Genomic DNA, 27,259 nt, shown 5'->3' on the forward strand with positions numbered 1-27,259 from the left:
TGTGCAATGTACAAACTGTAAATGTCATTTTTTTTTTGCTTCTTTTCTTTTGTAATTTTAGCATTGAGCTTTTCAGTGACATTCTGTTGCTCAATACTCAAACTCTTGCATCAATTTTTGAATTCTTTGGTCGAATACAAACAAAACTTACTAAGATCGAGCATCGTACAAGAAGCTTTTACATGTTAACTGCGGACAGAAAGGAAGAGCAAAGCTAGTTTCCCTGCAATAACAGTTCCTTAATGTCATACCCTTGGACCTGACAAAAACAAAAGACAAATCAAAACATAAGTTTAAAGAGTTGATCTGTTCTTTTAACATTGTAGTGATCATCATAGTAATGTGTTCTCTACCTGAAGGAAAGTGAGCAGCAAGATAACTCCCGAGTTCCAGAAACCGTGTATGACCATCGGGGTAATAAGATTGCGGGTTTGCGCATACGATAACCCCAAAACCGATCCTAAACCAGAGAAAAATTTGCAGTCAGAGAGGTGTTTTATAAACACGAGAAAGATGCTAGTGCTATTGTTTTTAGTTGTGTGTTTTCACCTAGTATAAACAGCTGCGGGAATTCACCGGGTGTGAGGTGCGCAAGCGCAAACGCAGCTGAGCTGATGATGATCGCTATTGGAGTCGGCACCCTAAAAAAATGAGCAACAAAACAATGTAGTTAGCTTTTTTTTTTTTTGTTCAGAAGCAAAACGACAAGAAGACAAAGACCTTTTTACCATTTGGTAAGAGAGACCATGAAGAATCCGCGAAACACCGTCTCCTCAAGAAGTGGAGCAAGGACTCCAGTTATCCCCACTAAGCTTAACGTGCTGCACACTCATTACATGCAACTGTGATCAAACTCTAGTATTGATACAACATCGCAAATGCTGTTTCTTTTGCGGAATATACCTTATGTTTGAGGATCCGATTAATGGGAGAAGCTTCATCAAAGAGTCCACCTGAAAACCTCATTACTATTAATTATCCATCAGACATTTTCATAAAGAAGAAAGAAACTATGATAGTGAAAATTCTCCTAACCTCTCTTTCTGGTGTCTCTGTCCTAAACAAGGATAAAGCAACACCTGTTAACGCAATAGCCCCAACAGCTCCAACCAGACCTATCCCACTCCACACCAGCCATCCTTTTTGCAAGTTAAAGGGCTGTTTCAAATCTGAATATCAAAACAAAAACAAAAAAAAAAATCAAAGGCCAAATAAAAAGTGAAAACAGTGAAGAAGGAAAGTACCATAGCGCAAAATGTCTTCAGGAAGCGGCTCGAATGTTTTAGCAACGGTGAATATAACAGCAAGTACTGCTAGAGTTGTTAAACTACAAAAGTATTTAAAAATAAAGTTCTTCAGCATAAAAGCATATTCATGTTGACATTATCTTAAAACAAAAGAGTAGCTTGTTGGCAAAAATACCCTTGATCCAGGAATAAGATCTCCGCCTTGTCGTCCAAGCTCAGCTTCTGAACGTCGATCCCTAGATACGGTAAGGCTACCATCTCAGTTAACCCTGTCAACACAAAACTGCCTGGGATAATAGTTAATAAACTGAGATGATGATCTGTTGTTCATACTCAACCATACTTGTCGAGTTGTATGTTTTTTTTTTTTATCAAAGGTAAGGTTTTGATGGGAGAGTACCTTAAACCACAAGCAAGCGAAGTTAACGAAACTGTTTGCCATTCCCATGGCACTTCCCATCTCTCAAGTATCCGCCACTCTCCTTGTAACTAACAAAGCAACAAACTTTTTATTATATTTTCTGAAACCAGACAGGAAGCTTGTCGGAGAAATAGCTACCTTTCCCTCTCCTCCAGTTTCTTTCCCAGAGTTGGAAATGCACGCTGATCTCCATTTCCTACGGTAAACCGTAGATAACCGGCGGCTAGCGAACCCCGGAGAAAACCGGCACAAACCGCCGCGGTTGTAAGTCTTCGGCGGGATTAAACTCCGGGAACCGGAGATGCAGAAAAGAGACGAAGATTTAGATAAACACGAGATCATCTGCGAAACCATCTGAATTGTTTGATCGAAACTTTTGTTTTTTTCCGACCAAAGCAACTAAGATTGGTAAGAGTGATCAGGAAGAGGATAAGGTCCGATTAAATAAGTCGGGTAGTAAAAACCCGTATGTAAATATGGGCCTAAGCCCATTATGTCAATATAGGCCCAAACGCTTACACGACCAACTCCAAAGCTTCTTTGTCAGTATGTTTCTTTTTTCTTTGTCAGTATGTAGCGAAATAGATACATCCCTCGTGATTTCTAATTTGTAATTTTGTTCTTTAGGAGAATGATATCCACTCATTTTTCTATTCATTTAATAAAAAATTCAAATTTAATTTATAACCAAGACAAAAGAATACTTAATATTATTTCAAACATTAGTACAAAATCACTTGCAAATTGGCCCTATTGTCATGGTTAATGTTGTTGACCCACATCCATTGAACAAATGACACTTAGCTTTAGAGACAGCCAGTAACTTCATCATGTTTCCTCTATTTATACTCAAATCTAAATCATCCACAAGAAATAGTAATACAAAATAACAATAGAAAAAAGAAAAAAAAGAGAAATGGTTACTTTAAGCTCATCTTCTTCTTCAACACCAAACACATCTTCTGATTTCACGAGGAGCAATAATAGTAACACTCTCCACGGTCCTTTCTCTTCCTCTTCTACTTCTTTCTCCTACTTGACAAGCAAGGAAGATGCTCTCACGCAGAAGAATCTAAAGATTGGTATGAACATGGACACCAATCCAGAGGAGGATCAAGATGTTCTTGGAGTTAGCAAGAAAGCTTCTGAAGATATTGAGATTGGTGTGTTTGGAGCTGAGAAGTACTTCAACGGAGATATGGATTCCGAACACAGTTCTTCACTTGTGTCTCCTTCAATCGAGAGAATCTTCGCGGGTCCGAAGAAAAGCTCCAAGAAATCCTCCGAAACTCCGAGTCTTCGGTCTGAATCCAGCTGGAATAGCCAGAGCTTGTTGCTTCAGAACAAGAAAAAGAAGAACCACAACAACAGCCCTAGCTGCAACAGTTACTTGCAGGACAAGGATGCTAGTACTAGCAACCAAAAGGTGAGTAACAAGAAGAGCTTTCTCCTGAATCTTGGCTGCAAAGGTGTTTGTTCTAACTGGAACGCAGTGGATGTCGTCGACGTCGACGAGAAGAGAAGAACCTCTGGTCTGAAGAAGATCAAGACGCAATTGAGTTTCTCTGGAGATCTAAGCGCGGAGATGAAGCTTCATAAGCAACATCAAGAAGCAATGTTAGAGCAGAGGAAGACTCTTGAAATATTTGGATCTCCTCTTATTGAGAAGAGAATCATTTCAAAGAACTTACCATGGGAATACTCAACCTCTGCTAAGCAAGAAGAAGAAGGAGAAGATGGGAGTGTGAGTGATTTAAGCTCAGATCTCTTTGAGATTGAGAGTGTAACAGGGAAGAACAAACCCTATCTTGCGAGGCAAGAAAGCAGCGATGCAGAGTCACCGGATTGTTATGCGCCAAGTGAGGTAAGCATAGCTTGGAGTGTAGTAACGGCTAGTGTTGCGGATTACTCTGTTATGTCTGAATGTGCTACGAGTCCTGTCAAGCACCGGTCATTCCAGATTCCTCGAATCCCTATAACCGCCAAATCAAACCGAGAGAACGAGCCTCATAGACAGAAACCGAGAAGTGGTGGTGGTTTATTGTTGGGATGCAAGAGTCATAAAGCTGTCAGAGTTTCAGGTGATTCGTACACAAACATGAACAGAACACCGAGTTATGTTCCAAGGTTCCCTGCAGAAGCTAATCCAACAAGTATCGAGACAAGGAGGAGAGCAAGCAGTAGTTCCGTTTCTCGCACGCAATCGCCTTTTCTGTATATTTAGTGACGCCCTAAAAAACCTGAGGTCCTTTTTCTTTACATGTAATGTTTATCGAGTGAAAAAAGATTTGTTTTGTTAATACCATATTTAAATTTATTGTCTTGTGATCCAAGAACTCATTTATCTTCAATCAATAGAGAACTTCAAATCAAATACACACAAGTTTTACTGACAACAAATGAGTCCAAGAACTCATCAATTATCGCTTGCACCATGTGAACACTAGACACTTGTTTCTAATCTGCAAAAAAAGACATAACCAAAGAATGCAATCCCATGTGACCTTTGAATGTGTAGCTATAGCCTTTTGTTGACTCAAGAGACATGTCTTAATGCAGCACAGAGACTGGTCACAAACACACAATGGTCCACCTCATTTTCATGTGCCCGTCTCAAGAATAGAAATATACCTGATTAGGGGTTTAGATTTAACGGTTTAATGAAACTCCGTACGAGTTTGCCTAAAAGAGCCAATAATGAGGAGTCTCAATTAATCAATGACAGTGTCCATTTCACCTAACATGTCTTAGACGCCAATCCAGAATCTTCTGGTCCAGAACTCATCTCAAGACCATGTGGTTGATAATGAGATAAAGTAAGAAGAAGACAAGAAACCTTAACTGTATCATTGATGATGATATGTCTCGGTAACCTACTCATGGGGAATGTTAGGTTTTGGGAAGATGATTGATTGTAACACAGCTTAAAGTTCAAATCCACGATTCAGATCTCACCATGAAACAAACTTTTGATCTTTAAACCAACACAGTGAACACAACAAGGTACTTGATTGGCATACATAGATGAACTCAGATTTGTCAAGAAAACATTCAACCCTGTCCTAAAGTATTATTGGATCCTGAAGATAAGTATTGTATCGTTTTCAAAGGTCCACATTTTATCAATTATTGAACAACCACCTCATTGGTCTATGAAACCAACCAGATAGAGAAAAGTCACCAAGTATTCATGTATAAGGGATAAGAAGAACAACAGCAAGAAGCAATGACTGTGTGCGTATGAAGTTAACTAATAAAGGAGATAAATGAGACAAGTCTCATAATCTGAAACTGTAAGCAGATTCAATAGAGAATATCTGAAGTTTTGGATATTACAAAATGAATTTTAGTGCTAGCTTACACAGAGACATACATCCGCAGATGGAAAATGAGAGATTGGAATCGTATGTACACAGTTACAAGTACACAGAGAGGTTACAGTAGTTCTCTAGCGAGCAAATGATGAAGTAACGTAGCAGTGATAAAGAAACCCCAAAAAGAAAAAGAAAAGTTACTCATCTTTGGACGCTTTGATAGGCCGTGTCTCAAATCCACCAGTGGCTCTCTTCTCAAGCGAATAAGGCAAGTAAGTACCGAGAATCCTATCCCACAAGACAAAGAACGGCTGCGAGAAATTGTATTTACTCCCATAGAGCTGATGATGAACATCATGGTAAGCAGAGTTGTTACTGAAGAAGATGTGAAACGGGTTCCCGGGGAGCCATAGTCCACAGTGATCATCCACCGTCTTGATGGTAGCGAAGGAGAAGAAAAAGATAGCCGTTCTTGGGGACATACCGGAGAAGAGGAAAGACAAAGCACCGCCGATGGTGTCCAAGAGAAGGCCTTCTAAAGGATGGTTGTATAAAGCTCCATACGAATACGGCACGATGAGGCGGTGGTGTTGGGAATGGATGTGCTTGTATAAGAACTTGTTGATGTGCATGTAGCGGTGAATGAAGTACTGCCAAGTGTCGATTACGAACATGGCGATGATTAACTGCCTAGCGAGGAGTAGAAGGGAGAATTGCTGCGTCGTGGAAGCATCTGGATCATCACTTCCTGTTATCTAAAGACCAAAAAAAAAAAATGCAGGTAAAAAAACAGGTAAAAAGAATGCTAATATAGGAACATGTACATGTCTAAATTGTACCATAACAAGAGAATCATAAACCTCAAATAGTATTTCCAATAAAGAGAAACATCATTCACAAGGTCATGAACAAAAGAAAAAAATGATAACAAAACGATCTTAATCTAAAACAGCAAGAAACAAGAGATCTGAGTTCTGATTCATCAGATCATCTAAAACGACGATTCATAAGCTTCTGGACAATTCAATAAATAGATCCCTAACCCATCCATAAAGTTTCAACCTTTCATTAAAGAGAGGCACAGGTAAAGAGAGAGAGAGAGAGACCTTGAAGAGGATAACGGAGATGATGGCCTGAAGAGTCTGCTGAAGAAGAACGCCCTTGACGACGGCGGATTTGGTAACGAGATTCTTCTCGTCCTCGTCCACCTTGGAATGCAATCGATACCTCTCCAAAGATCCTAAGCAAATGTACATCCCTGAATACACCCAATACACCAGAATCGGCACGAACGTGCCCAGAAACTCATCCGAAATCTCGAAACCCATCGTCATCTATGTATATATGTTCTCCTAAACAAATCGATAACACCGCCTGAAGAAGAAAACCGAATCAGTCTTCGCTAATTATTCCTCCCAGCTAAAACTAACACGAAGAGATTCAGGAATCTTCTTCGTCCGCCGCACGGTGTTTTTTCTTTATCTCTCTTCTTTCTGCCTGCGTCGAGAGGAAGGAAGACGAAGGAAGAAGACTCGGAAGATCTAATATTATTATGACTTTTCAATTTGTGGGACCCGTCTATTCTGGATTGTCCACGTGGCCCAAGAGGAATGGTCAAGGTGCCAACTGGTTTTGAGTTTAATGCGCGCTCATCTTAATATTAATAAATAATCTGATTAAAATTATAAGATACGATATTGATTTATGTATAAAAGTCTAAAAGAAGAACATAATCATTGACTTGCCTCTCTGTCTAATTCGGTGGCTCCCTCGTGCCCTCGTCTCGTGGGGTGGTAATAATTTGTTTTTTTTTTTTAATTTTAGTTTATTTAGTACTTACAGTTTCTTTTCTTTCTTTTTTTTTTGTCAAGGAGTACTTACAGTTTCTAAATTGAATATTTTAATTAGAGTATATTATTGATTAAATAGTAAAAAAAAATATAGCAAAATGTTGAATAATAATACTACCAACAAATAGTCTTACGAAAGTAAGATATAATGTCTAATACCAAATAAAATCACACCAAAAACAAGAGAAAATGAAACACTAAATAAAACAAGTAAATAACGAATCTGTTGGGTACAACAAGCCTAGTGCACAAGATGAACTTGTCATGACTCATGTGCCACAGCAAAGAAGGCAACTTTGTTAGCAAAACATGACAAAGTCACTTCCTTTGCGAGAGCCAAAAACAATGGGGACAAGAACAAAGAGACAACACATGTAGTCTAACCTTTAAGAATCTGCTTTTGTTGGCTCCGATGGTGATTCTTCCGGACCTCCAGATTCTTCAACAAGCTGGTTTAAGATTAGACAGCCAAGAACAAGCAATGTTATTTTTCTTAAGTCGAGTAGAGTCAGCCAGTGATCGAGTGAAATAGAGAGGTAAAGAGTGGAACATACCAAAGAACCGACTTGCTCATAGGCTCTCATCACTTTTGAATCTTCCTCGTATTCATATCCCACTTGTAGGATCCGTGGCCCGTTCACTGACCAAAATGCCCTTCGTCCTGCCTCCTGCAACATCAACCCAAAGAAGTTTTGACAATATCAGCGGACATTTCTTTAGAAAAAAAAAAGAAGGCGAGGTAGAGAATTGTTATACCTGTAAGATGATCAAATATATAGCTTCGAGTGTCTGAACACGAATGTCAGCATCAGTAACTGGCTCTCGCTCAATGGCAAGCGCACTTCCAAGCTCAGGTGGCATTTTTGAAATGTCTTCCTCACTGTATATCTAAGCAAGGGTAAAAACCGAATAGTCAGAAGCTGTTGCCTTGCATAAAGAAGATAGCTATAAAACGAAATCAACAAACCTTACTGCCTGCAACTGGTAGGAGCAGAGCAGGCCAGAGAAACTCTGATATCAGGAGAATATTCTCCAGCTGGTTCTTGGCTTCAAAAGAGCAGTTACGGATAGTCCCAGCAACCTGAAAACCATTAAGCATAACAAGCCTTGTTTAAATTGTCCAAAGTGTAGGCTAAGCAACATGTTCATCAAAGAGGACAAACTCTTTTATAAACGTACCCCTTTCTTACGCAATTGGTTTGTTGAATCAAACTGCCTAATGATCTGTTTTAGTAGTCCTCTCTTGGGCTCCAGTAACATTTTCCGCCCATCTTCTGTTTTCGATATGTTCACTAGGATTGAGCCAACATGCTCAAACTGATCATCTGGTGCATAAAAAAAAAGAAAAAAAAATAAAACACCAAATTGTTCCTAAACAATGTGGCACTAAACATTAAGAGTAAGCAACTAACATAACCTTTCCTCATGAGCTTTGGAAACTACTTAAATGCTTTAAGTGCAAAATATAAATGAGTCAGAATCACAAATATAAGTGGACTAACTTATAATTAGTAAACTATTGGACTTGTAGACCTTTGGGTCTTACTGGGGATTAGATATATCAATATTAAACAAAAAGAGAGAACTCCAGAACAAACTGAAAGACTAAAGAGCTCAGAGCATACCAGCAGTTTCTCCAGAAGACCTGCAAAACGACCTAACAAGCTTCATGATATGTAGTCCACGCATCTTCTCATCCTCAATCTAACAAAAGTCATAACGTTTTAACATAATTAGCTACCTCTCCGTTAAACTACCAAAAGACAAAACCCCACACACTCTTACACAAAGTTCGCTTAATGATGCAAATAAGATCTGATGATAAACCACAAAGATAAATGAATAACCTGAAGCAAGGACGCAACGCCATCATCCAATTGAGTGAGATTCACTAGAAGCATAACAAGCAATCTGGTGATACAAGACTCAGGCTTGTACAACATGTCCATGGCCACTCTGATCAACCCCATCTGAATCATCTTCCCAGCCAATTCAGAGTTCTGGGAAAGGTTTACAAGAGCCTGAGCTGATGGCTCTGAGACCTCCTGTTTTCAAAAAAGTTTCAACCTTTATCAATAATACTAATCCAAATCTACAAAAATTAGTGTTATATAATCAAAGGACCTTGCTTTCACTAAGGAGACGAGATAGTGATGGAAGAAGAATCTCTGAATACTTGGATAGAGATTGTAAACCTTCCTCTGAGCCAGTTAATCCACTAACAATCTCCACCGCAGCTTTCTTCACCTACAAGTTGTTTCTTCATAGAATCAGAACTCAACACAAAACCCTAGAATCTAAAGTTGTCGGTGCCTCTTAGAAACAGAAGTTATAAGAAAAAGGAGCTTACAGGAGGAGAAGGAGACGACAGAAACTCCACAAGCTCTTCTAGCTCCGTCGCCATATCTCTCGTCTACGAGGAAGAGTTTCGCCGTAAAGAGTGTGTTCACGTGTGACTCCACAAGCTTCTTTGCGCGTAATGTCTCCGCCGGCGAACGCGAAAAATCCTCAGGGTTTTTGTTTCTGTGACGAATACAAACACCCCTAACTGAGCCAGAAAGTTCCTAGAACCGAAAAGGAAAAAAACAAAAATGTAAACCGGTCCAAATATTAAACCGAGATCGCTAACCAAACACAGACCGTGCTTTACCTCTCCCATAGACACATCTCTGTAAGAAATAAATCTTTCACATTTGGGATTTGAAGAAAAGATGGAAGCTTGTTTGAGATGTTCACGAGGAGGAAGCAATCTAATTGAAGCGTTGAGACCAATCAGCAAATTCTCCAGTTCTCTCCGGTCTTCTTCTTCCTCTATCTCTTTCAGCACCGGTTAGTTTCCTGACTATCCTCTGTTTCCGTAAGATGCATTTTGATTCAACTGAATTTGAGATTGTGTATTATGTCAATAAGGGTTCTTATAAACGATGATAAAAATGTGAACTTGATGCACAAAAACTGATTTTTTTATTTTTTTTTAAATTGGGTCTCTGTGAAGAAGACAAGCCGGTCAAAAGAGCTTATGATGGTTTGTTACTTGACGCTGGAGGAACCCTTTTGCAGTTGTCGGAACCTGTCCATGAAACTTACGCTTCCTTGGGCCTAAAATACGGTCACTTTCTTTAGACTTGTTCGTTTCTTCTTTGCTGTCTCGGATGATCTCTGAGTTGTTGTATCTACTAGTTCAGGTCTCAAGACAACTCCAGCTGAGATCAAGCAAGGTTTCAAGAGAGCTTTTGCTTCTCCTTGGCCTGAGAAGTTGCGTTACCAGGGAGATGGGAGACCGTTTTGGAAGCTCGTTGTTTCGGAAGCTACTGGTTGTTCTGATAATGACTACTTTGAAGAAGTCTACCAAGTGAGTATTATCGAAGCTGAGCTCTACACTTTCTAAATAGGCTTCATCTTCCATTAACAGTTGCTTTCTTTGGCTTATGTTGTTTCCTTAGTATTACGCGAATGGTGAGGCGTGGCATCTCCCACAAGGAGCTTATGAGACAATGTCACTACTGAAAAATGCTGGAGGTTATATTATTTACATTGAAGAAGTAGAACTCTCTCCTTGTTTCTTTTTTTCTTATTTCTGATAATTTGGGGCTAAGGTGGTTGCAGTTAAGATGGCTGTTGTCTCCAATTTCGATACCCGCCTTAGAAAGCTATTGAAGGATCTTAATGTCATAGACATGTAAAGCCTTGCCATCTTCTGTTTCTTAAACCTGAAAACTGAGAATGCTATAGTAAAACACCATACAATGGTGATTGTTGTACTGTTACAGGTTTGACGCTGTGATTGTGTCCTCAGAAGTCGGATACGAGAAGCCTGATGACCGAATCTTCAAATGCGCTTTAGGTTCGGTATCCTAAACTGAAAGTGTTGTTTCCTTTGAGTTGTCTTGTACACTTACATTGAATATTATGTGTCATGTCGCAGAGCAAATCAGCGTAGATGCAAACAGAGCAGTGCATGTTGGAGATGACGAGGGAGCAGATAAAGGCGGTGCAAACGCTGTTGGAATTGATTGTTGGTACGGGACAAATACCTTTTCAAGTTCTTGTTCTTCTAGGTGATTTTTAAATCCTTCATGATTTATATTTTCTTTTTATAATCAGGTTATGGGGAAAAGATGTGCAGACATTTTCAGACATACAAGATCGAATTTTGGTTTCAGAACACTAAGCTTCAAAGAGCCTATGCCCATTGTTGTTTAGCTCTGGTCCAATGGAGTGTCTGGCATTACTAATGCGATTGGTCCTGCCATGAAAGTATTTTTAGTTACCCACCTTAGGAAACTTGTGCATTTTAGGCATTGATAATGTAATGGGATAATAAAAAGAAAAACATCGTCCGTCTTGATTAGTATTCAAACCAAAACCAAATCATGTTCCCACCGTCTTTACAATCGCATGTTACAATACAATTATCCCAGGGGGGGAACAGAACACTTTTATAACAACTCAAAAACATCAATACGCTTCTTTAGTCTCAATACAATTTCATAACAACTCAAAACATCAATTTGACACTCTGGAAAGTGTCACAGACAAAAGTTTTTTATGAAATAAAAACTAATAGTTATTATTACAATTATCCCAGGGAGAACAAATTGTACGAGACTAAAGAAGCGTCAAACTAGTTTTTATTTCATAAAAAAATGTCATAATTTTCTTTCAGATTTCCACCAATCAAGTAAAATGTTCAATCCAGTAAAACCACGTTTGATTCTTTCTGAGAGAGGGATAAAAAAAATCATATATGGGCTTTCCAGTATAACTTCGTTATATGGGCCGTAAAAGTCTCTATTATATTTTATATGGGCTTTCCATGAAGCCCAAAATAAAACCTTCTAGTTGACCTAGAAAATACCAGATGGTATAAATCAAAAGCCATTTTCCCGAGAGCAGCAGCCAGCCAGCCACTGTGTTCAAGTTGAGGAGAGTCGCCATGGGAAGAAGTAAGTTTATCAATCTCTCTCATTCATTCATGTTAAAGTGTCTGTCTATTCATTTCAGCTACGTTAATTGTTTATCAAGCCAACGTCTCCGAACACCTAATTAGCTTAATAGATATTTCTTCCGACACGAGTTGATTGTTTACGTCCTGTCGTAATTCCGACAAACATTGTAGCTGATTAAAATGTTGAACCGTTGTAGGACCGGCAAGGTGTTACCGTCAGATCAAGGGCAAACCCTACCCTAAATCACGCTACTGCCGTGGTGTCCCCGATCCCAAGATCAGGATCTACGATGTCGGCATGAAGAAGAAAGGTGTCGACGAGTTCCCGTTCTGCGTCCACTTGGTCTCGTGGGAGAAGGAGAACGTCTCCAGCGAAGCTCTCGAAGCTGCGCGTATCGCTTGCAACAAGTACATGGTGAAGTCCGCGGGGAAAGATGCTTTTCATTTGAGGATTAGGGTGCACCCGTTCCATGTTCTGAGGATCAACAAGATGCTTTCGTGTGCTGGAGCTGATAGGCTTCAGACCGGTATGAGAGGCGCTTTCGGGAAGGCTTTGGGGACGTGTGCTAGGGTTGCGATTGGGCAGGTGCTTTTGTCTGTGAGGTGTAAGGATGCTCATGGTCACCATGCTCAGGAGGCTCTGAGGAGGGCTAAGTTTAAGTTCCCTGGTCGTCAGAAGATTATTGTCAGCAGGAAATGGTATGTAGATTGATCATTTCACATTTGTGTTTGAGAGTATTGTGACTTTTTTTGTTTTCAGGGGTTTCACGAAGTTTAACAGAGCAGACTTCACGAAGTGGAGGCAAGAGAAGCGTGTTGTTCCTGATGGTGTTAATGCTAAGGTATCTCACTGATGCATGAAATTATTGTCACATTAATGATTATTTGAGTATCGTAACATCTTTTGTTTTTGAGTTTTGACAATGTCTTTGTTATTTTTTTTGCAGTTCTTCTCATGCCATGGACCTTTGGCTCTCCGTCAGCCAGGAACTGCATTTTTGCCAGCCACCTATTGAAGTTTCAGAACTGTTGTCTGCTCATCCTTTAAACTTCTTATTTATATTCTTAAAAGCATTGTCTTAAAAGTTTTTAATTGGACACATTCACTATTCTGAACTTTGTGGAATGGTATTACTCTTTCTATGTTGGCCAATTTCCTTCTTTTGCAAGTTTTTTTCTCATTGCCAAAACCTTTGTTTCTTGTTTACTGCAGAACTACTAAAATTAAAGGGTTGAGAACTATTATTTGGTTAAATAATGTGGAATGCATATTTCGTAACAGTAAAACTGTAGCTTCACTTGTCTCACCCAAAACTATTAACATCCACGCGTATTGTAAAATTCATTAGTTGAAGATCATTTAGTTAACATCTCCCTTGGTAAGACCTAAGTTCTTTTTTAACGTAAAATGGTTAAATCCGGATCTATTAAAAACACAGATCTAATCTCTAATCTCCTGATGGGAGGTGCAGTACACGGATAGATCATTTTTCGGGTATTCAATTGGGCTATTAGAGCTAATAATTTCGCACTAGAAGAGAATCGATCAATGGCTTGGACCAACAGGATAAGAGCACCATTAACCCTAGCACCTCAAATGGGGTGCTTAATTTTTTTTTTCTGGTTTTTTTTTTGATTAAAAAAAATATTTAAAACGAACAATCGCGAATTGTCATGTATCAGTAGAGCCCGCAAAACAGTGCAAACATCGACCCTAAATCTGGCATTTTTAACACCCCTTCTTCTTCTTTTATGATGGACTCCACCACTAAGCACTCCATTAAGTATCTGCATTAAAAATGTTCTAACTCCTTCTCTAGTGGAAACCACTAGACCACTAAATCTAAGTTGATCACGCCGTTTGGAGCTTTAAGTTATAGTTTGTATAATATAAAAAACAACATGATGTTTTTCAATTATATAGTTTCTTGACTTCGAATAGTTTTCAATTATATTTCTTTGACTTCAAATTATTTTTCAATTAAAAGCCTACTGATATATAACAAACAACATATACGACAACGATCTATTAACATACACAAAACTGTAGTGTAAACAGCTGCTTTCCCGAAAGCCAAGTTTGTACTCAAACAATTAACAAATAAAAGCATTATGCTGAGTTTTTTTTAAAGGAGCAACACTCATATATTATATGAATATACATTCGAATTAAAACCATTTTATTTTTAAAGAAAATATAAAGGGAGACTATAAATAATGTTTAACTAGTGGCGAATTCTTCTAACCGGAATCGCATGTAATGGGTTGGACTTGTGCAAGGTAATACCAAAGGTTTCATCCATGTCGACAGCATTTGGAAGCTTCCAGTCAAAGGAATAAATAAGAGAAACAAGCATAAGAGATACCATCTTCACAGCCAAAGGCAGTCCTGGACAGATTCTTCGTCCAGCTCCAAAGGGTGTTAACTCATAATCTTTACCTTTCACATCAATTTCTTTCCCCAAAAACCTCTCTGGCTCGAACCGGGTCGGGTTCTCCCACACCCCTGGATCTCGTCCTATGGCCCACACGTTCACCAAAACCTGAGCATCTTTAGGAACAAGGTATCCAAAAATCTCTACATCCGTTTCTGCTTCCCGTGGGAGAAGAAAAGGAACAGGTGGGTGCAAACGAAAAGTTTCTTTAACAACCGCTTGTATATATGGCAATTCTGAGATATCAGGCTCTTGACTAAACCCGTTTAGGCCTATCATTTGTTCGATCTCGGCCTGAGCTTTCGCCATCGTTGTAGGGTTAGTTAGTAACTCTGCCATTGCCCATTCTAGGGTACTAGAATTTGTGTCTGTGCCTCCTACAAACATATCCTGACATGTAATCTATATCAGTAATCTCTACATTTCAGATATTAAAAAACAAATTATGCGATTCCAACTCAAAGATAAAATGGTCAAACTTCAAAATTTAAAAGTTAAGAGTTGTACAAAATAATAAATATATGGAGAACACATATATATTTGAATGTTCTTTTAAAATATAAAATAAAACAATTGAGATAATCATCGGAACAAAACTTTTCTATATTATTTTTAAGTTTCTAATTAAAAAATTAGCTAAACCATTCTCGATGGTCTAAATTTTTTCATTTCATAATAATTGACTTACCAAGAGAAGGTGTTCAATATCGTTATAGTCGAGTTCTGCTTCATCCCCTACGGTGAGATCGAGAAGCGCATCCAAAAAATCGCGGTTGGAAGCATATTTTGGATCATTCCTCAATGACTTTTCCGCAGTTTTAATATCGATGAACTCTCGGAAAACCTTAAACAAATTATCTGTACAGAACTGAAACCTCTTGGTATTACCTTGCAGATTAAGAAACTCAAGAAACGGAAAGAAGTTAGCAAGGTCTGGACTCCCAGCAGCTTCCATGGCTCCAATAACTGAGTCATGAAATCCATTGGATTTTTCCGAGTCGTAGCTACCGAGATCAACCGAAAATAGAATGTTCGATATGATATTAAGAGTTGTGATGAAAGATGCACGAGAAATATCAACAGCCTCTTCTCTCTTGCTGTTTTCATCCATGAAGCTCACAAGCTCTTGCACCTTTTTCATCCGCAGAGCTTTAGTGGCCTCAATACGCAGCGGCGAGAACACGTGTGTCACTGACAGTTTTCTCAACAGTCTGAAACAAAACAAAACATAACAACAATTGATTACTGTCTTCGGGGTCGTCGTTGTTGCGTTTGATTTGAATGCTTGCATATTAGTAATAAATTACCAGCTTGATTATTATGCTGACAAGATTTCAGTATAAACACATTTGAAGATTGTAAAAGTAATCACGAAAAGCAAAATAATCATTTAATTTTCTATATGCCTTTGCTAACAAAAAGTTCGGTTTTCTATCATATTTATGTATCGTCTACAACTGACTAAATTTGAATTTGAGTTACGATAATTATTGTGTATATTATATATATTAAATAATTTCTCTGTTTTATAATATACTAATGGTTTGCCCGGGAAGGATGTTGTTTCAATTATTTATGTGTCGTATTTTATTTTATTTTTAAATGTAATTCAATTTTCTTGTGTTAAAAACTATATCAAGTTGGTCTATACTATTTAAAAAATTTATATTACAATATGGAAGTTATTTTGCAACTTCTAAGTTGTGTTTTGTGTGCTTACGCGTAATTGTTATTTTCTGTGAAGATTTTTTAACAACTTCTAAGTTGTGTTTAGAAAAAGTGTCAAATATGCAAAAAAATTCCTCTTTTAAGATGTTTTTGTTGTCTCAAAATGTCTTTGGTTGGCTTGTATTGTTGCGACAAAAAAATAACTAAATCATTTTCTGGCCTTGCGTAGAACTAAGACTAAACTGAATATTTTGTTTTTGTTTGTATGATTTTTGATTTGCCCACATACAACTAATGGTCGTTGTCTCGTTGATAATGTTTGAAAGTTTCAAATGTGGTTTTTGAATTCCTTGTAAGTTTCAAACTGTAAGTCGATAGGTATATTATTTTGTTGTTGTCTCACATGTTACTTTCTTTTTCATTCGGAAGTTTTCTACCTCTAATAAATCCATGCAAAATATATGAAACTCAAATTTGATAAAGCCATTTATTATCTGCGTGCAACTTGTAATATTTTTAAGAATCACTTTCTAACATAGATGTTTCCAATATTTTATTTCCTAAAAAACTTATAAATGATTCTAGAGGTAAAATAATATCCCCTATATATTAATTGAGGAACATTTGAAAAGATGTAACCTCAATTTTGTATTAATTAAAAGAGGCCCCAATGCATAGGTGGCACTCAATTAGGTAGTCAATTACATTCAATTGAAAAATAAGTAGGTCCACATTCGATTTTTATATGTTGTTAGATACATAAGTTGGTCAAACTATATGATATAATGATATGATATGTTATTTTCTTTCCTTAAATAAAACCTACGGAATTACCATAAATGACTAATATATATATGACAATTAATGCTTTTAATAATAAAGATTTGATAACAATTTATATCTCCTCCATCATTTTTTGTTTAATTTTATATTATTAAAATAAATTAAACAATCAAATTAGCTATAAAAATAAAATTTAGATTTTTTCGTATATGTTATATTTTGAATTTTTAAAAACGACAATAAATGACTAAAACTAATAAAATTATTATGTTAAAAATTAATGATCAATGGTTTAACATTTTTATTATAAGAAGATACACATGATTTTAAAACCATATGAGTAAAAAATTTCATTTAATAATAAATAAATATATATATAGATTAAACACTATATACCATAAGATTACATAAATATTTTAATATTAAAACTTTCAATGAATTTTCAAGAACATTTATAAATTATAAAATTATTAAAGATTTCAGATTGAAAATTTTGTTATCGGTGATTTAAATATTTTGTTATAAAACGATATGAATGATCATAGAACCGTATGATTATAAATTCTTATTTAATAAATAACTATACAAAATATACTATTCTTAGAAAAATCGGTTGGTCCATCTTAACTTATATTACACTTTTTATAAAACTAACTATCGAATTGATAAATAACGTACCAAAAAATGTTTTGCACTTTCCTTAAATAAAAGCTACGAAATTACCTAATATGATTAACGTATATGTGAAAATTAATTATTATGAATAATAAATATTTGATAACAATTTTTGTATCTTAGTTCTTTTTTTAATTTTATATTATTAAAATATATTTAAAAATCACATTAAATATATAATAAAAACATTTATATTTTTTCTTATATGTTATATTTTGAATTTTTCAAAACGTCTATAAATTATTAGAAATTTGAAGATCCCCACTCTGAAAATTTTGTGATCAATAGATTATTTTTTTGTCATAATAAGTTACAAATGATCATAAAATTGTATTAATATGAACTTTTATTTAATATTATAAGAAGATACACATGATTTTAAAACCATATGAGTAAAAAATATCATTTAAAAATAAAACACATATATATATATATATATAGATTATACTATATACCATAAGATTACATAAATATTTTAATATTAAAACTTTCAATGAATTTTCAAAAATATTTATAAATTATAAACTTATTAAAGATTTCACATTGAAAATTTTGTTATCGATGATTTAAATATTCAGTTACAAAATGATATGAATGATCATAGAACTGTATGATTATAAATTCTCATTTAATAAATGACTATATAAAATATACTATTCTTAGAAAAATAGGTTGAACTATCTTAACTTACATTATATTTTTTATTAAACTAACTATCGAATTGATAAATAATCTACCAAATTTGTTTTTGCACTTTCCTTAATTAAAAACTACGAAATTACCTAATATGATTAACGTATATATGAAAATTAATTATTATGAATAATAAATATTTGATAACAATTTTGATATCTTAGTTTTTTTTTAATTTTATATTATTGAAAGATATTAAAAAATCACATTAAATATATAATAAAAAATTTATATTTTTTCTTATATTTTATATTTTGAATTTTTCAAAACGTTTATATATTATTAAAATTTTGAATATTCCCACTCTGAAAATTTTTTGATCAATAGATTTTTTTTTTGTTATAATAAGTTACAAATGATCATAAAATATAACGCATATGAATTTTTATTTAATAAATATTCAAACTAAATAATATATATATATATATATATATATAAATACTAATGATATAAAGCAACAAGATTGGCTGATCAATTTAGTCGTCGAGTTGAAATCTTTCAAAAGTATGTGAAAGACTAAAGTCAAAGTAAATATGGTTTTAGAATAGTAATTATATTTTACTAACCGAAATACCGAAAAAAACCGAACCGAACCGAAACCAACCCGATATTCGGATTGAACACCCCTAATCCAAATGAAGTCAAACTATTGTTTCATTCTCCAAAATATAATAAAAAGAATAACTTAATCTCGCGCAAGGCGCGGGTCTTATCCTAGTGGATGTTTATATTAGAAACAAATCATTAACAATAAGAACTCATAACAGTAGTTAAAACATTAGTTTAAATCATTTTGTGAATCTAAGATGTCCTATACTTTTTTTTGTCATATTTGCATGCTTGATTAGACATAGTGTATGTTTATGGGCGGAGATATTTCTCACATGAACATGAAGACTTTGGTGACCTTCTTTACCACATGCAAATCATTGACACATTGCGGGGACCACCACTGAAAATATATGCATATTTTCAGTGGTGGTCCCTGCAATGTGTCAACAGTTGTGTGGTGACATTTGGAAGTTGATCGCATTTGGGGAATGGACGACTTAGATCTCGAGTTCTCAACAGTTGTGGGGTGACATGGATTCTGGACGATCACAATTTTGCCTTTCCCAGCTGATGTTTGCTTTAAGTTATGTCAATGGAGCTTATATTGATAGTATAGCATATGATTGTTAGTGAGAAACAGCAAAATCGCCTATGTCGAGTTAAAGAATGATTTATGTTTTCTTTCATCTTCTTTCTCTAGTCTTACATCATATATAGTAAAAACTCTATAAATTATTAATGGTGGGATTATGATATTTATTTATTTATAAAAAAGTTTTATTTTCTGGATTTTATTATTTTAGAATATATTTTTTATAAAAGAGAAAATAATTGATTTTACTGTATATATATTAATTAAATTTTTAAAATTTAACTTTCACATTATTTTTATTATACTATTTGGTGTATAGAAAACATGTTTAGATATAATTTTACTAAATATTAGTGAAATATATTGAAGTGTTAGTAAAATATAGAGATAATTCTATTACAAAGCAAACAATACAATTGTTTGTTTGTACTTATATAAAATGTAATATATACATAAATTATTAATTATGATTTAAAGGGGGCCATATATTTACATAAGATTTTTTTAAAAAAATATTATTTTATCATTTTATCGATTTATGTCTTTGAATCGGTCCAACTTGGGAGCAGAACTTTATATTAATTTATTGAGTATTAATTTATAGAATTTCTAATGTATTAAAAATGAATTTTGACTAACTTCAGCAGCCTTAACCTCTGAAGTCTTCTAGAAGCTTGGAATTGGTTATTTGTGAGAGTCGGTGTTTCGGAGAAAGATTAGATCCTAAAGAGAATGTCGAAAAGAAAATATTATGATGTAAAGTCTCTTTAGCTCTATATTTATACTTGATGACGTACTGTCAAATGCGGTGAAGTTGGATACAGTAGAGATAACATGTATTTGTAAATGTGTTAGTGTAGCCCTATCTAGAAGATCACGGTTAAGATTCGTCCTCAAATCTTAATCGTGATCTTCTAGTTCAAAACTTTCCAGACTTGAAATCTTCATGAGAACTTTCAATCTTTTGCGACTTTTCCATAAATAATATTTTTCAAATAAAAGAATATAATTCATTCGCACCATCACCTTAATCTTCAAAACAACCTTAGCGTAACACCTCACATGGAACTAAATTTTTGTCTTGATGTGATCCTTTATATAATCAGACCAAATCTCCACTATCCAATTGTTCTCGTGAGTTCCCACACTTCTCGTAAACATGCCGTTTTTTAGGAGATTGAAGTGGCCGCATATGTGGACATCTTCAATAGGTATCGTGCGTTGAGTTGTATGCATGATGACGTCTTTTGATAGCTGATCTCTGATGAAGTTGCAATTATCTTCATCATAGGTATCAAAAATTGTATCACCAACAATATGTACGTAAACCGTTTCTTCGCTTTCAGAAAACAAGTTTTCTTTTGCGAAAAATAAATGTTCCCCTTCAACATGATTCCAGAATCGTTCTTCGATTAAAAAATCAAAGAAACACAGTTCTGATATCAACTGATGTAGCGGAAGCTTTATAGGATAGAACTAGAGATCCATTGATTCTGAGAATACCCGGAAAACTAGGATAACACAAGGATCTTATTTAGTCTAAGAATGCCTAAGATCAATGTCTTATTAAATTCGTTGAGATCACCAATGATCTACCGAAAACAAGGAACAAAGAGAGAACTCTCAATTTTATTAATAATCAATCAACTCATAAACTACATAAAACCATAGCTTCAAAGACTATATATAATAAAACATAAAAATCCTAAAACCTTAGAGATAATGATCTTAATAATAAATAAATTCTAAACAAAACACTAAATAAATAAGATATTTATTCTAAATATTCTCTCTGCATCAAAGACTTAATCACATCTCTTAATCTCACCTATTAGACACCTATCATATAGTAACAAATCTCTCATTTTTTAACATTCCATTAGAAAAAGGTTCCTTTAAAATTAAGGATTTTCTTATACTATTATTTTATTAATTGATTGTGTCTGTTATTTAATTTTTGTTTGTAATACATACGATAATTAAGGAACATTATTTGTTTGTTTTCTCAAAAAAATATTATTTGTTTGTATATGTTACTAATATTGACGTTAAAAGTTTTTGATAATATAACAAAAAACCAGAAGAGGTAACATGGAACGTGAGTACATAGCCGTCTGTGTGTTTTGACTTTATTTTCTCTGTCCTTTGCTTATCAATATATTTCTTGAACTAACACTTCCAGTCTAATGGCCGATCTAAAATTCTAGATTTTCCGTTCATATTTTTTTACTTCCACACCCTTCGCTCAAAAACAAAGAGAGTCTGTAAACTTTTCTAAATATCGATTTGTAACAACTCTCTCCTTCTTATCTATCTTCTCTCTTTCACTTCAAGCATCACCATCTCAGTATGTGTACATAGAAATACATCAGCTTATAAGATTTGAGAATCAACCCCCATATTGGTCTGCCAGCAAAGAACTTGTGTACCTTTAATGGCGTCACGTGCAGAGATGGCATGGTTTCTTTGGTTAAGCTCTACTCCAAGCCTCTCAACGTCAGATTTAATGATAGATAAGCTTCAAAGGGAAAGTATGGAATGTTTTGTTGGGAGATATGATTATCATGTCCTTCCTCCGTCCGTATTTATAATCCTAAAGTTTCATATGTTATCATGAAAGGGTGTATGAGAAATCGATGCGAGGGAGTGGAGACACTGGTTTAATGATTATTATTGCGATCATTACAACTATTGAATGCAAAGGAAATGTGTTACTCGCCGTCGATTGTCGAAAGAACAAAAAAAACGAAGCGCAGTGTGTCTTTTTCGGTTTGAGTACAGAGGTAAAGAAAGAAGAGGGCTTAAAAATCTGTGGTTGGGCTTTTTGTAATAAAATGTCCATGAGTGGCAAACAAAAGGAAAGATAAAAAACTCGAGAAGACATGGCCGGCGTGAGACGAAGATCAAAAGAGGAACATCGGTGATTGCTTGAGTGTCGGGGAATAGAAAAAAACCCTAAACGAAAACGGACCATATGAGTTACATTTTGTAAAGGCTTATAAACACATAAATAAGAAAGAGTGATGAGAGCCTAAATAGAAAGGATGAGGAGATAGTAAAAGGGACAAGTGTCCAATTTTAAACATAAGAATGATGAGGTGGAATCATAAGAAGTGACAAAATGTAACTTTATTGTAATAGATAAAAGTAGTTTTTTTGTTTCAAAATATAAGTAGTTCCCTTTATATTTCAATGCAACTTTTGTATTTATTGAATATTGTGTGACAGATGAAATTATGTAGTTTTTCTAATAATTGGTTGAACCTATATATTAAATAATACTTTTCAAAAAATAATCTTTCTAATATTAATGTTTTTACCTATAACTATTTTTACATGAAATATAAAGAAAGTATTTTATTCAGCAAAAACAAATGCAAATACCAGCAACAACTAAACATTATATGGTCTTTAGTTTGCGTTTGTAAGTTAAAACTTATAACAATAGTTTTTTTTGTTGGAACACCATAACTATAGTCTATTTTCTTAAAATGTAAATAAAATAATCTAACTACTAAAAGCCAACGACAAATAGAACTAATATACATTTGATCGAAACAATCCAAATCTTTAGCAGCCAAACTTAAGAAGAAGAAAAAAAACATAGAAAATATTCGACAGTAAGTACCTCCAACGAGCCAACGATGGATGAATCCATGCAACAGAAACTTTGTTGTGGCTGATGGACCGTACGGCGTTAGGAGACTTACGGCCAGACAAGGTTTGATCGTGTGTTCTTAAAACCTCTCTTGCAGCTTCTGGTGAAGTTAAGATTACTGTGTTTAAACATCCAAACTTTAGATGCATGATTGGTCCATATGTTCTCGAGAGGTCCGCGAATGAACGGTGGGGGAGTTTACCGACTTGGTGAATATATGTTACCTATGATCGGTAACCTAGGAGGTCCAGGAGGCAGCGTGGCAGATCGGGGAGATCTCCGTCGGAATCTTGCGGTAGTAAAAATAAAGAAACATGATAGGATAAAGCAAAAGGGCAAGAACAACTTTTCTGAGACAATTTCCATCTCTGCTTTCTCAGTTGATAGAATGAGAACCTGTATACTCCATGTGTATCACTTTAAATGGTGTTTAAAAAAAATTTTGTTTCAAAATAATTGAGGTTCTCACTATTTTATATAGAATTTAATAGCATTTGAATTATATAACTAATTATAAAATACTGTCTTTTTTTATTGGTTAAACTAGTTTCATTTAAAGATATTTTTATGTAACCAATGTAAATTGTATAAAAATTTATATTTTCTTAATCTAAGTGTAAAAATCTTAAAAATGACTTATATTGATACAGAGGGAGTAAATAACTTAATGAGATTTTTTTTATAAAACTATGTGTATTTCGTTACTAAATTATACTCCATATGTTTCATATTAAGTGTCACTTTAGATTTGTGCATACAGATTAAAAATATATTTAATTTTGCATATTTTTTTAATATAAAAACATCATTACCGATAGACTTAACCATATTTCAACCGATAAAGTTAATAAATTATGTATTGAAATGCTAAAACGACACTTATTTTGCAACAAAAAAAATTATCTACAACGACACTTAATATGAAACGGAGGGAGTAGCATATGGCATTTGGCTGGTTATCGATTGCATGTTAGTTTTGCAGTTCTTATTAATTATTCCCTCTGATTCAAAATAATACTCTATTTGTATTAATATAAGTGGTTTTTAAGGTTTTTGTACATAAATTAAGAAAATACAAACTTTTAAACAATTTACATTGGTTACAAAAAATATCATTAGATGAAAGTAGTTTAACCAATAAGAAAAAAGGACAGTATTTCGTAACTGGTTACAAAATTCAATTGACATTATTCTATCTAAAATAGTGAGAACATCAATTATTTTTAAATATTTTTTTCTTTAAACACCACTTAAAGTGATACGGAGGTAGTACATGTTTTAGAATTTTTACACTTTTTAATAAAACATATTACTGCCTCCGTTCCTTAATGATAGACTTTTTAGAAAAAAAATTTGTTTCAGAAAGATGTATTTTTGTGTTTTCTATGAAAAATTGTAAATTTAAAAAAAAAAAATTAATTTTATTGAATTACTATTGGTTAAAAGTTATTAAAAATTACAGAAAACGATATATTTATTATGGTAGTTTAATGTGTTTTCTTAATATGTGAGAAAATATTAAAAAGTATATTTTTGTGGAACGGAAAGAGTAAAACTTAGTTATAAATACATAATTTTATAATTTTATATTTCATATACTTTAAACTAATAGGACTTTAAAATGCAATTAATGTTTTTGAATTTTACAATTTTGTATTATTAGTTGATAAAAACTGTATTAAAAATAAAAAATATATATCTTTTTCAAACAAGTTGTTTTTTTAGAACATGTATTTTTTTGAAACGGAGAGAGTAATAGAGTAGGAGTTAATGATTTGTGTCACCATCCGTATCACGAGCTAGTTAAATAATGCGACATCAGACGAGAAAAAAAAAATAATAATGCGACATCAAATCCCGAAGAATCCAATGAATAATTTTTTTTTGTTTTGGCATGCAATTAATAATTGAGGCGTTAAAACTAGTAGTGGTTTAAAAATTTGTGTACATTCTCAGTATATTTCTCAGTATATTTTATTTAGATTAATAGACCATTCCTCTAAGAATGAATTATTATTGTAAAAATCGACAATTATAATTGCAGTATGAAATTTATGTATGTCGGTTTAACTTGTTTCACCGAAAACCATGAACATCCACGAGTAATAGTTTTGTTTGCACACTATGATAGAAACTTTTTTGTTTATTGAAATGTGTTTCCAAAAAAAAAAATTATGGAATCATCTTTTTTGGACAAAGGGGAATCAACTTTTTGATCTAAAATTAGTACTATATTTTTGGTGTACAAGTGTATACATTTAATCAAATCACTGACCAATAAAAGAACTGCAACAAACTCATCACCAAGTTATGACAATATTTCATCTTTTTTTTTTGTTAATAAGTTTAATATGCATTAAATAAGAGAAATCTTCCATGGCCGAGTCATGGCGCAGTGTCCATGTTACTGTTGGCAAAGAAATGTTCTCAATTAAAAGGCCATAACCATCAGTTGCAACAGATTCACAAAGATCTGCAAAGCTACCCTACAGGCTACAGTGTAAAATAGTTTTTAGCAACAAAAGAAAAGACGGTGTAAAACAGTTGTTATGCTCATCAGATAAGTTTGTATTCGAAACGATTAAGAATACCATTTCATGTGAGTTTGGCAAAGACTATCGCTTATATAATTGTTTTATTTTAACTCTTTGCTCGATTTTTGTTCTGAGAATCCCTGTTATTCTGTGCTTGTTACCCTCATGTTGGGTTTTATATCTATGGAAAAAATGTTTTGCGCTTGTTTTATTATTAGTGCGGTCCCAGTAAATGCATGATGACGAAGAATTATATATTCGTCCTCGTACTATTTATAGCCAACTACAATAGCTATCTGATAATTATTTAGTTACGGTGATAAATGTTTAGTGTAGTAACATAATGTCCTGATATGTCGAATCCACATTTTATATGGTCTCCAGGTTTGTCTTACAAAAAAGGGTTTCCAGAGGCTTAGCTCTTGAGGCTATCTCTTGTGGCTGGCATCTACGGACTACGGACCAATGTGGATGATTGGTGAGCTACATTTTTTACAAGAAAGAACCAACAACAGGTCCAGAAATTACAAAATAGAGAATCAAAATAAAGGAGACCTTTTTGAATGAGTTTAGGGTAATACTTGCAAGAAGAAAACACAGGATAATTTCTTTCGCCCAAAAAAAAATGAATGTTATATAATCAATATTTCGAGAAATCCAAAAAGATACATTGTATTTAGAAGCACAAATTCGACAACATTAACAAAACTGAAAGACTCTAGACTCTGAACTTTCTCCACCAAGTTATTGTAAAACCTGTTTACCACCACGACACTTGTATTGAACTTGAATTAAATCTTTTATATCCAAATGAATTAGAAAAGACTGCAACTTTCAACCTCCCTAAGCAGCCAAGAATCTTGATTCTACTTTGGAAAACAAAAATAATCTTAATTTTGTTAGCAAAAGATTATTGTCAGCAGGAAATGGTATATGCATGGATCCTTTCACATTCGTTTTTGAGAATCTTGTGACTAAGCTCATCAAGTTTTTCACTTTTTGTTCCAGGGATTTCACGAAGTTTAACAGAGCAGACTTCACGAAGTTGAGGCAAGAGAAGCGTGTTGTTCCCAATGGTGTCAATGCTAAGGTATCTTACTGATGCTTGAAACTATTACCACTCTTTGATTCTTTGACTATCGTAACGTCTTTTGTTTTTGAGTTTTGACAATGTCTTTGCTCTTTTTTTGCAGTTCCTCTCATGCCATTGACCTTTGGCTAACCGTCAGCCAGGAATTGCATTTTTGCCAGCAACCTATTGAAGTTTCAGAACTGTTGTCTGCTCATCCTTAAAACTTCTTGCTTATCCTTGAAAGCATTGTCTTAAAAGAGTTTTTACTTGGACACATTCAGTATTCTGAACCCTTATGTAATGATACTGTTCTTTCTATGTTGGCCAATTTCCTTCTTTTGCAAGTTTTAATCTCATAGCGAAAACCTTTGATTCTTACTTACCGCAGAACTAACGAGATCAAAGGATTTGAGAACTTAAATTGGTCAAATAAGCTGGAATGTATGTTTCTCAACAGTAATTTTCTAATTGTAAAACATTGTTTGATTCTTGAAGATTTAATTTGTTGTTCAGTTTATTCATTTTCTAAGTAAAAGATGTACAAAAAAAAAAAATAGATATACACATTACAACTTCTAACAGAGATAGGTGATTGGAATGTTATTTCATTTATAACATGTTTCTTTTGATATCTCTTTAACTAGCCTGGATTTTAAATTAGTAAAGCTTAGCCACGCCTACGCCTAATGCTAGGTGGATGTCAGTTTTAACATTTATGATATAACTAAGTTATAATCCGCGTACGGGGAATGAACATTATATATAAAAATCATTTTATGTATTATATATTTTTTACATATTATGAAATAAAAATATA

At 34.2% G+C, this 27,259-nt stretch overlaps 6 protein-coding genes and 1 pseudogene across 8 annotated transcripts; 3 read left to right on the forward strand and 4 right to left on the reverse strand.

Moving 5' to 3' along the window:
• Positions 1–68: 68 nt before the first annotated feature.
• Positions 69–2,094, reverse strand: LOC106346485 (membrane-embedded CAAX protease MroQ-like). Of its 2 annotated transcripts, none has more exons than XM_013785828.3 (10): positions 1,807–2,094; positions 1,648–1,736; positions 1,423–1,530; positions 1,245–1,327; positions 1,036–1,169; positions 904–953; positions 729–821; positions 550–641; positions 354–460; positions 69–259 (listed from the first exon to the last, which is right to left on the reverse strand). In XM_013785828.3, exons 1-10 carry the CDS (start codon positions 2,020–2,022, stop codon positions 215–217), a joined length of 1,017 nt encoding a protein of 338 aa, XP_013641282.2. In that variant the 5' UTR covers positions 2,023–2,094; the 3' UTR covers positions 69–214. The 2 variants fall into 2 exon arrangements, with proteins under 2 accessions (XP_013641282.2, XP_013641283.2); XM_013785829.3 differs by having other exon boundaries at positions 1,423–1,534; positions 1,807–1,959.
• Positions 2,095–2,353: 259 nt separating this feature from the next.
• Positions 2,354–3,968, forward strand: LOC106346484 (protein PHYTOCHROME KINASE SUBSTRATE 2-like). Its single transcript, XM_013785827.3, has one exon. The coding sequence runs from the start codon at positions 2,585–2,587 to the stop codon at positions 3,890–3,892; it is 1,308 nt and encodes a 435-aa protein (XP_013641281.2). The 5' UTR covers positions 2,354–2,584; the 3' UTR covers positions 3,893–3,968.
• A 981-nt stretch (positions 3,969–4,949) lies between these two features.
• Positions 4,950–6,512, reverse strand: LOC106346482 (sphinganine C4-monooxygenase 2-like). The gene is made up of 2 exons (XM_013785826.3): positions 6,089–6,512; positions 4,950–5,737 (listed from the first exon to the last, which is right to left on the reverse strand). Exons 1-2 carry the CDS (start codon positions 6,314–6,316, stop codon positions 5,180–5,182), a joined length of 786 nt encoding a protein of 261 aa, XP_013641280.2. The 5' UTR covers positions 6,317–6,512; the 3' UTR covers positions 4,950–5,179.
• Positions 6,513–6,923: 411 nt separating this feature from the next.
• LOC106346480 (protein HGH1 homolog) lies at positions 6,924–9,361 on the reverse strand. Its single transcript, XM_013785825.3, has 9 exons — positions 9,183–9,361; positions 8,957–9,079; positions 8,680–8,877; positions 8,458–8,536; positions 8,012–8,157; positions 7,800–7,913; positions 7,589–7,720; positions 7,387–7,500; positions 6,924–7,281 (listed from the first exon to the last, which is right to left on the reverse strand). The coding sequence occupies exons 1-9, from the start codon at positions 9,234–9,236 to the stop codon at positions 7,219–7,221; spliced, it is 1,023 nt and encodes a 340-aa protein (XP_013641279.2). The 5' UTR covers positions 9,237–9,361; the 3' UTR covers positions 6,924–7,218.
• A 142-nt stretch (positions 9,362–9,503) lies between these two features.
• LOC106351254 (haloacid dehalogenase-like hydrolase domain-containing protein 3) lies at positions 9,504–11,313 on the forward strand. 2 transcript variants are annotated; one of them, XM_013791070.3, is made up of 8 exons: positions 9,504–9,661; positions 9,828–9,941; positions 10,018–10,184; positions 10,276–10,351; positions 10,439–10,511; positions 10,603–10,676; positions 10,758–10,851; positions 10,937–11,313. In XM_013791070.3, exons 1-8 carry the CDS (start codon positions 9,544–9,546, stop codon positions 11,001–11,003), a joined length of 783 nt encoding a protein of 260 aa, XP_013646524.2. In that variant the 5' UTR covers positions 9,504–9,543; the 3' UTR covers positions 11,004–11,313. The 2 variants fall into 2 exon arrangements, with proteins under 2 accessions (XP_013646524.2, XP_013646525.2); XM_013791071.3 differs by having other exon boundaries at positions 9,506–9,661; positions 9,831–9,941.
• Positions 11,314–11,684: 371 nt separating this feature from the next.
• LOC106346479 (60S ribosomal protein L10-1-like) lies at positions 11,685–12,949 on the forward strand. Its single transcript, XM_048782272.1, has 4 exons — positions 11,685–11,778; positions 11,978–12,479; positions 12,541–12,622; positions 12,728–12,949. Exons 1-4 carry the CDS (start codon positions 11,769–11,771, stop codon positions 12,794–12,796), a joined length of 663 nt encoding a protein of 220 aa, XP_048638229.1. The 5' UTR covers positions 11,685–11,768; the 3' UTR covers positions 12,797–12,949.
• A 1,056-nt stretch (positions 12,950–14,005) lies between these two features.
• On the reverse strand, positions 14,006–27,215 carry LOC125610203 (annotated as a pseudogene).
• Positions 27,216–27,259: the final 44 nt, after the last annotated feature.

Source organism: Brassica napus, chromosome A6 (assembly GCF_020379485.1).
Source record: "Brassica napus cultivar Da-Ae chromosome A6, Da-Ae, whole genome shotgun sequence".
NCBI classification, from domain to species: Eukaryota; Viridiplantae; Streptophyta; class Magnoliopsida; order Brassicales; family Brassicaceae; genus Brassica; species Brassica napus.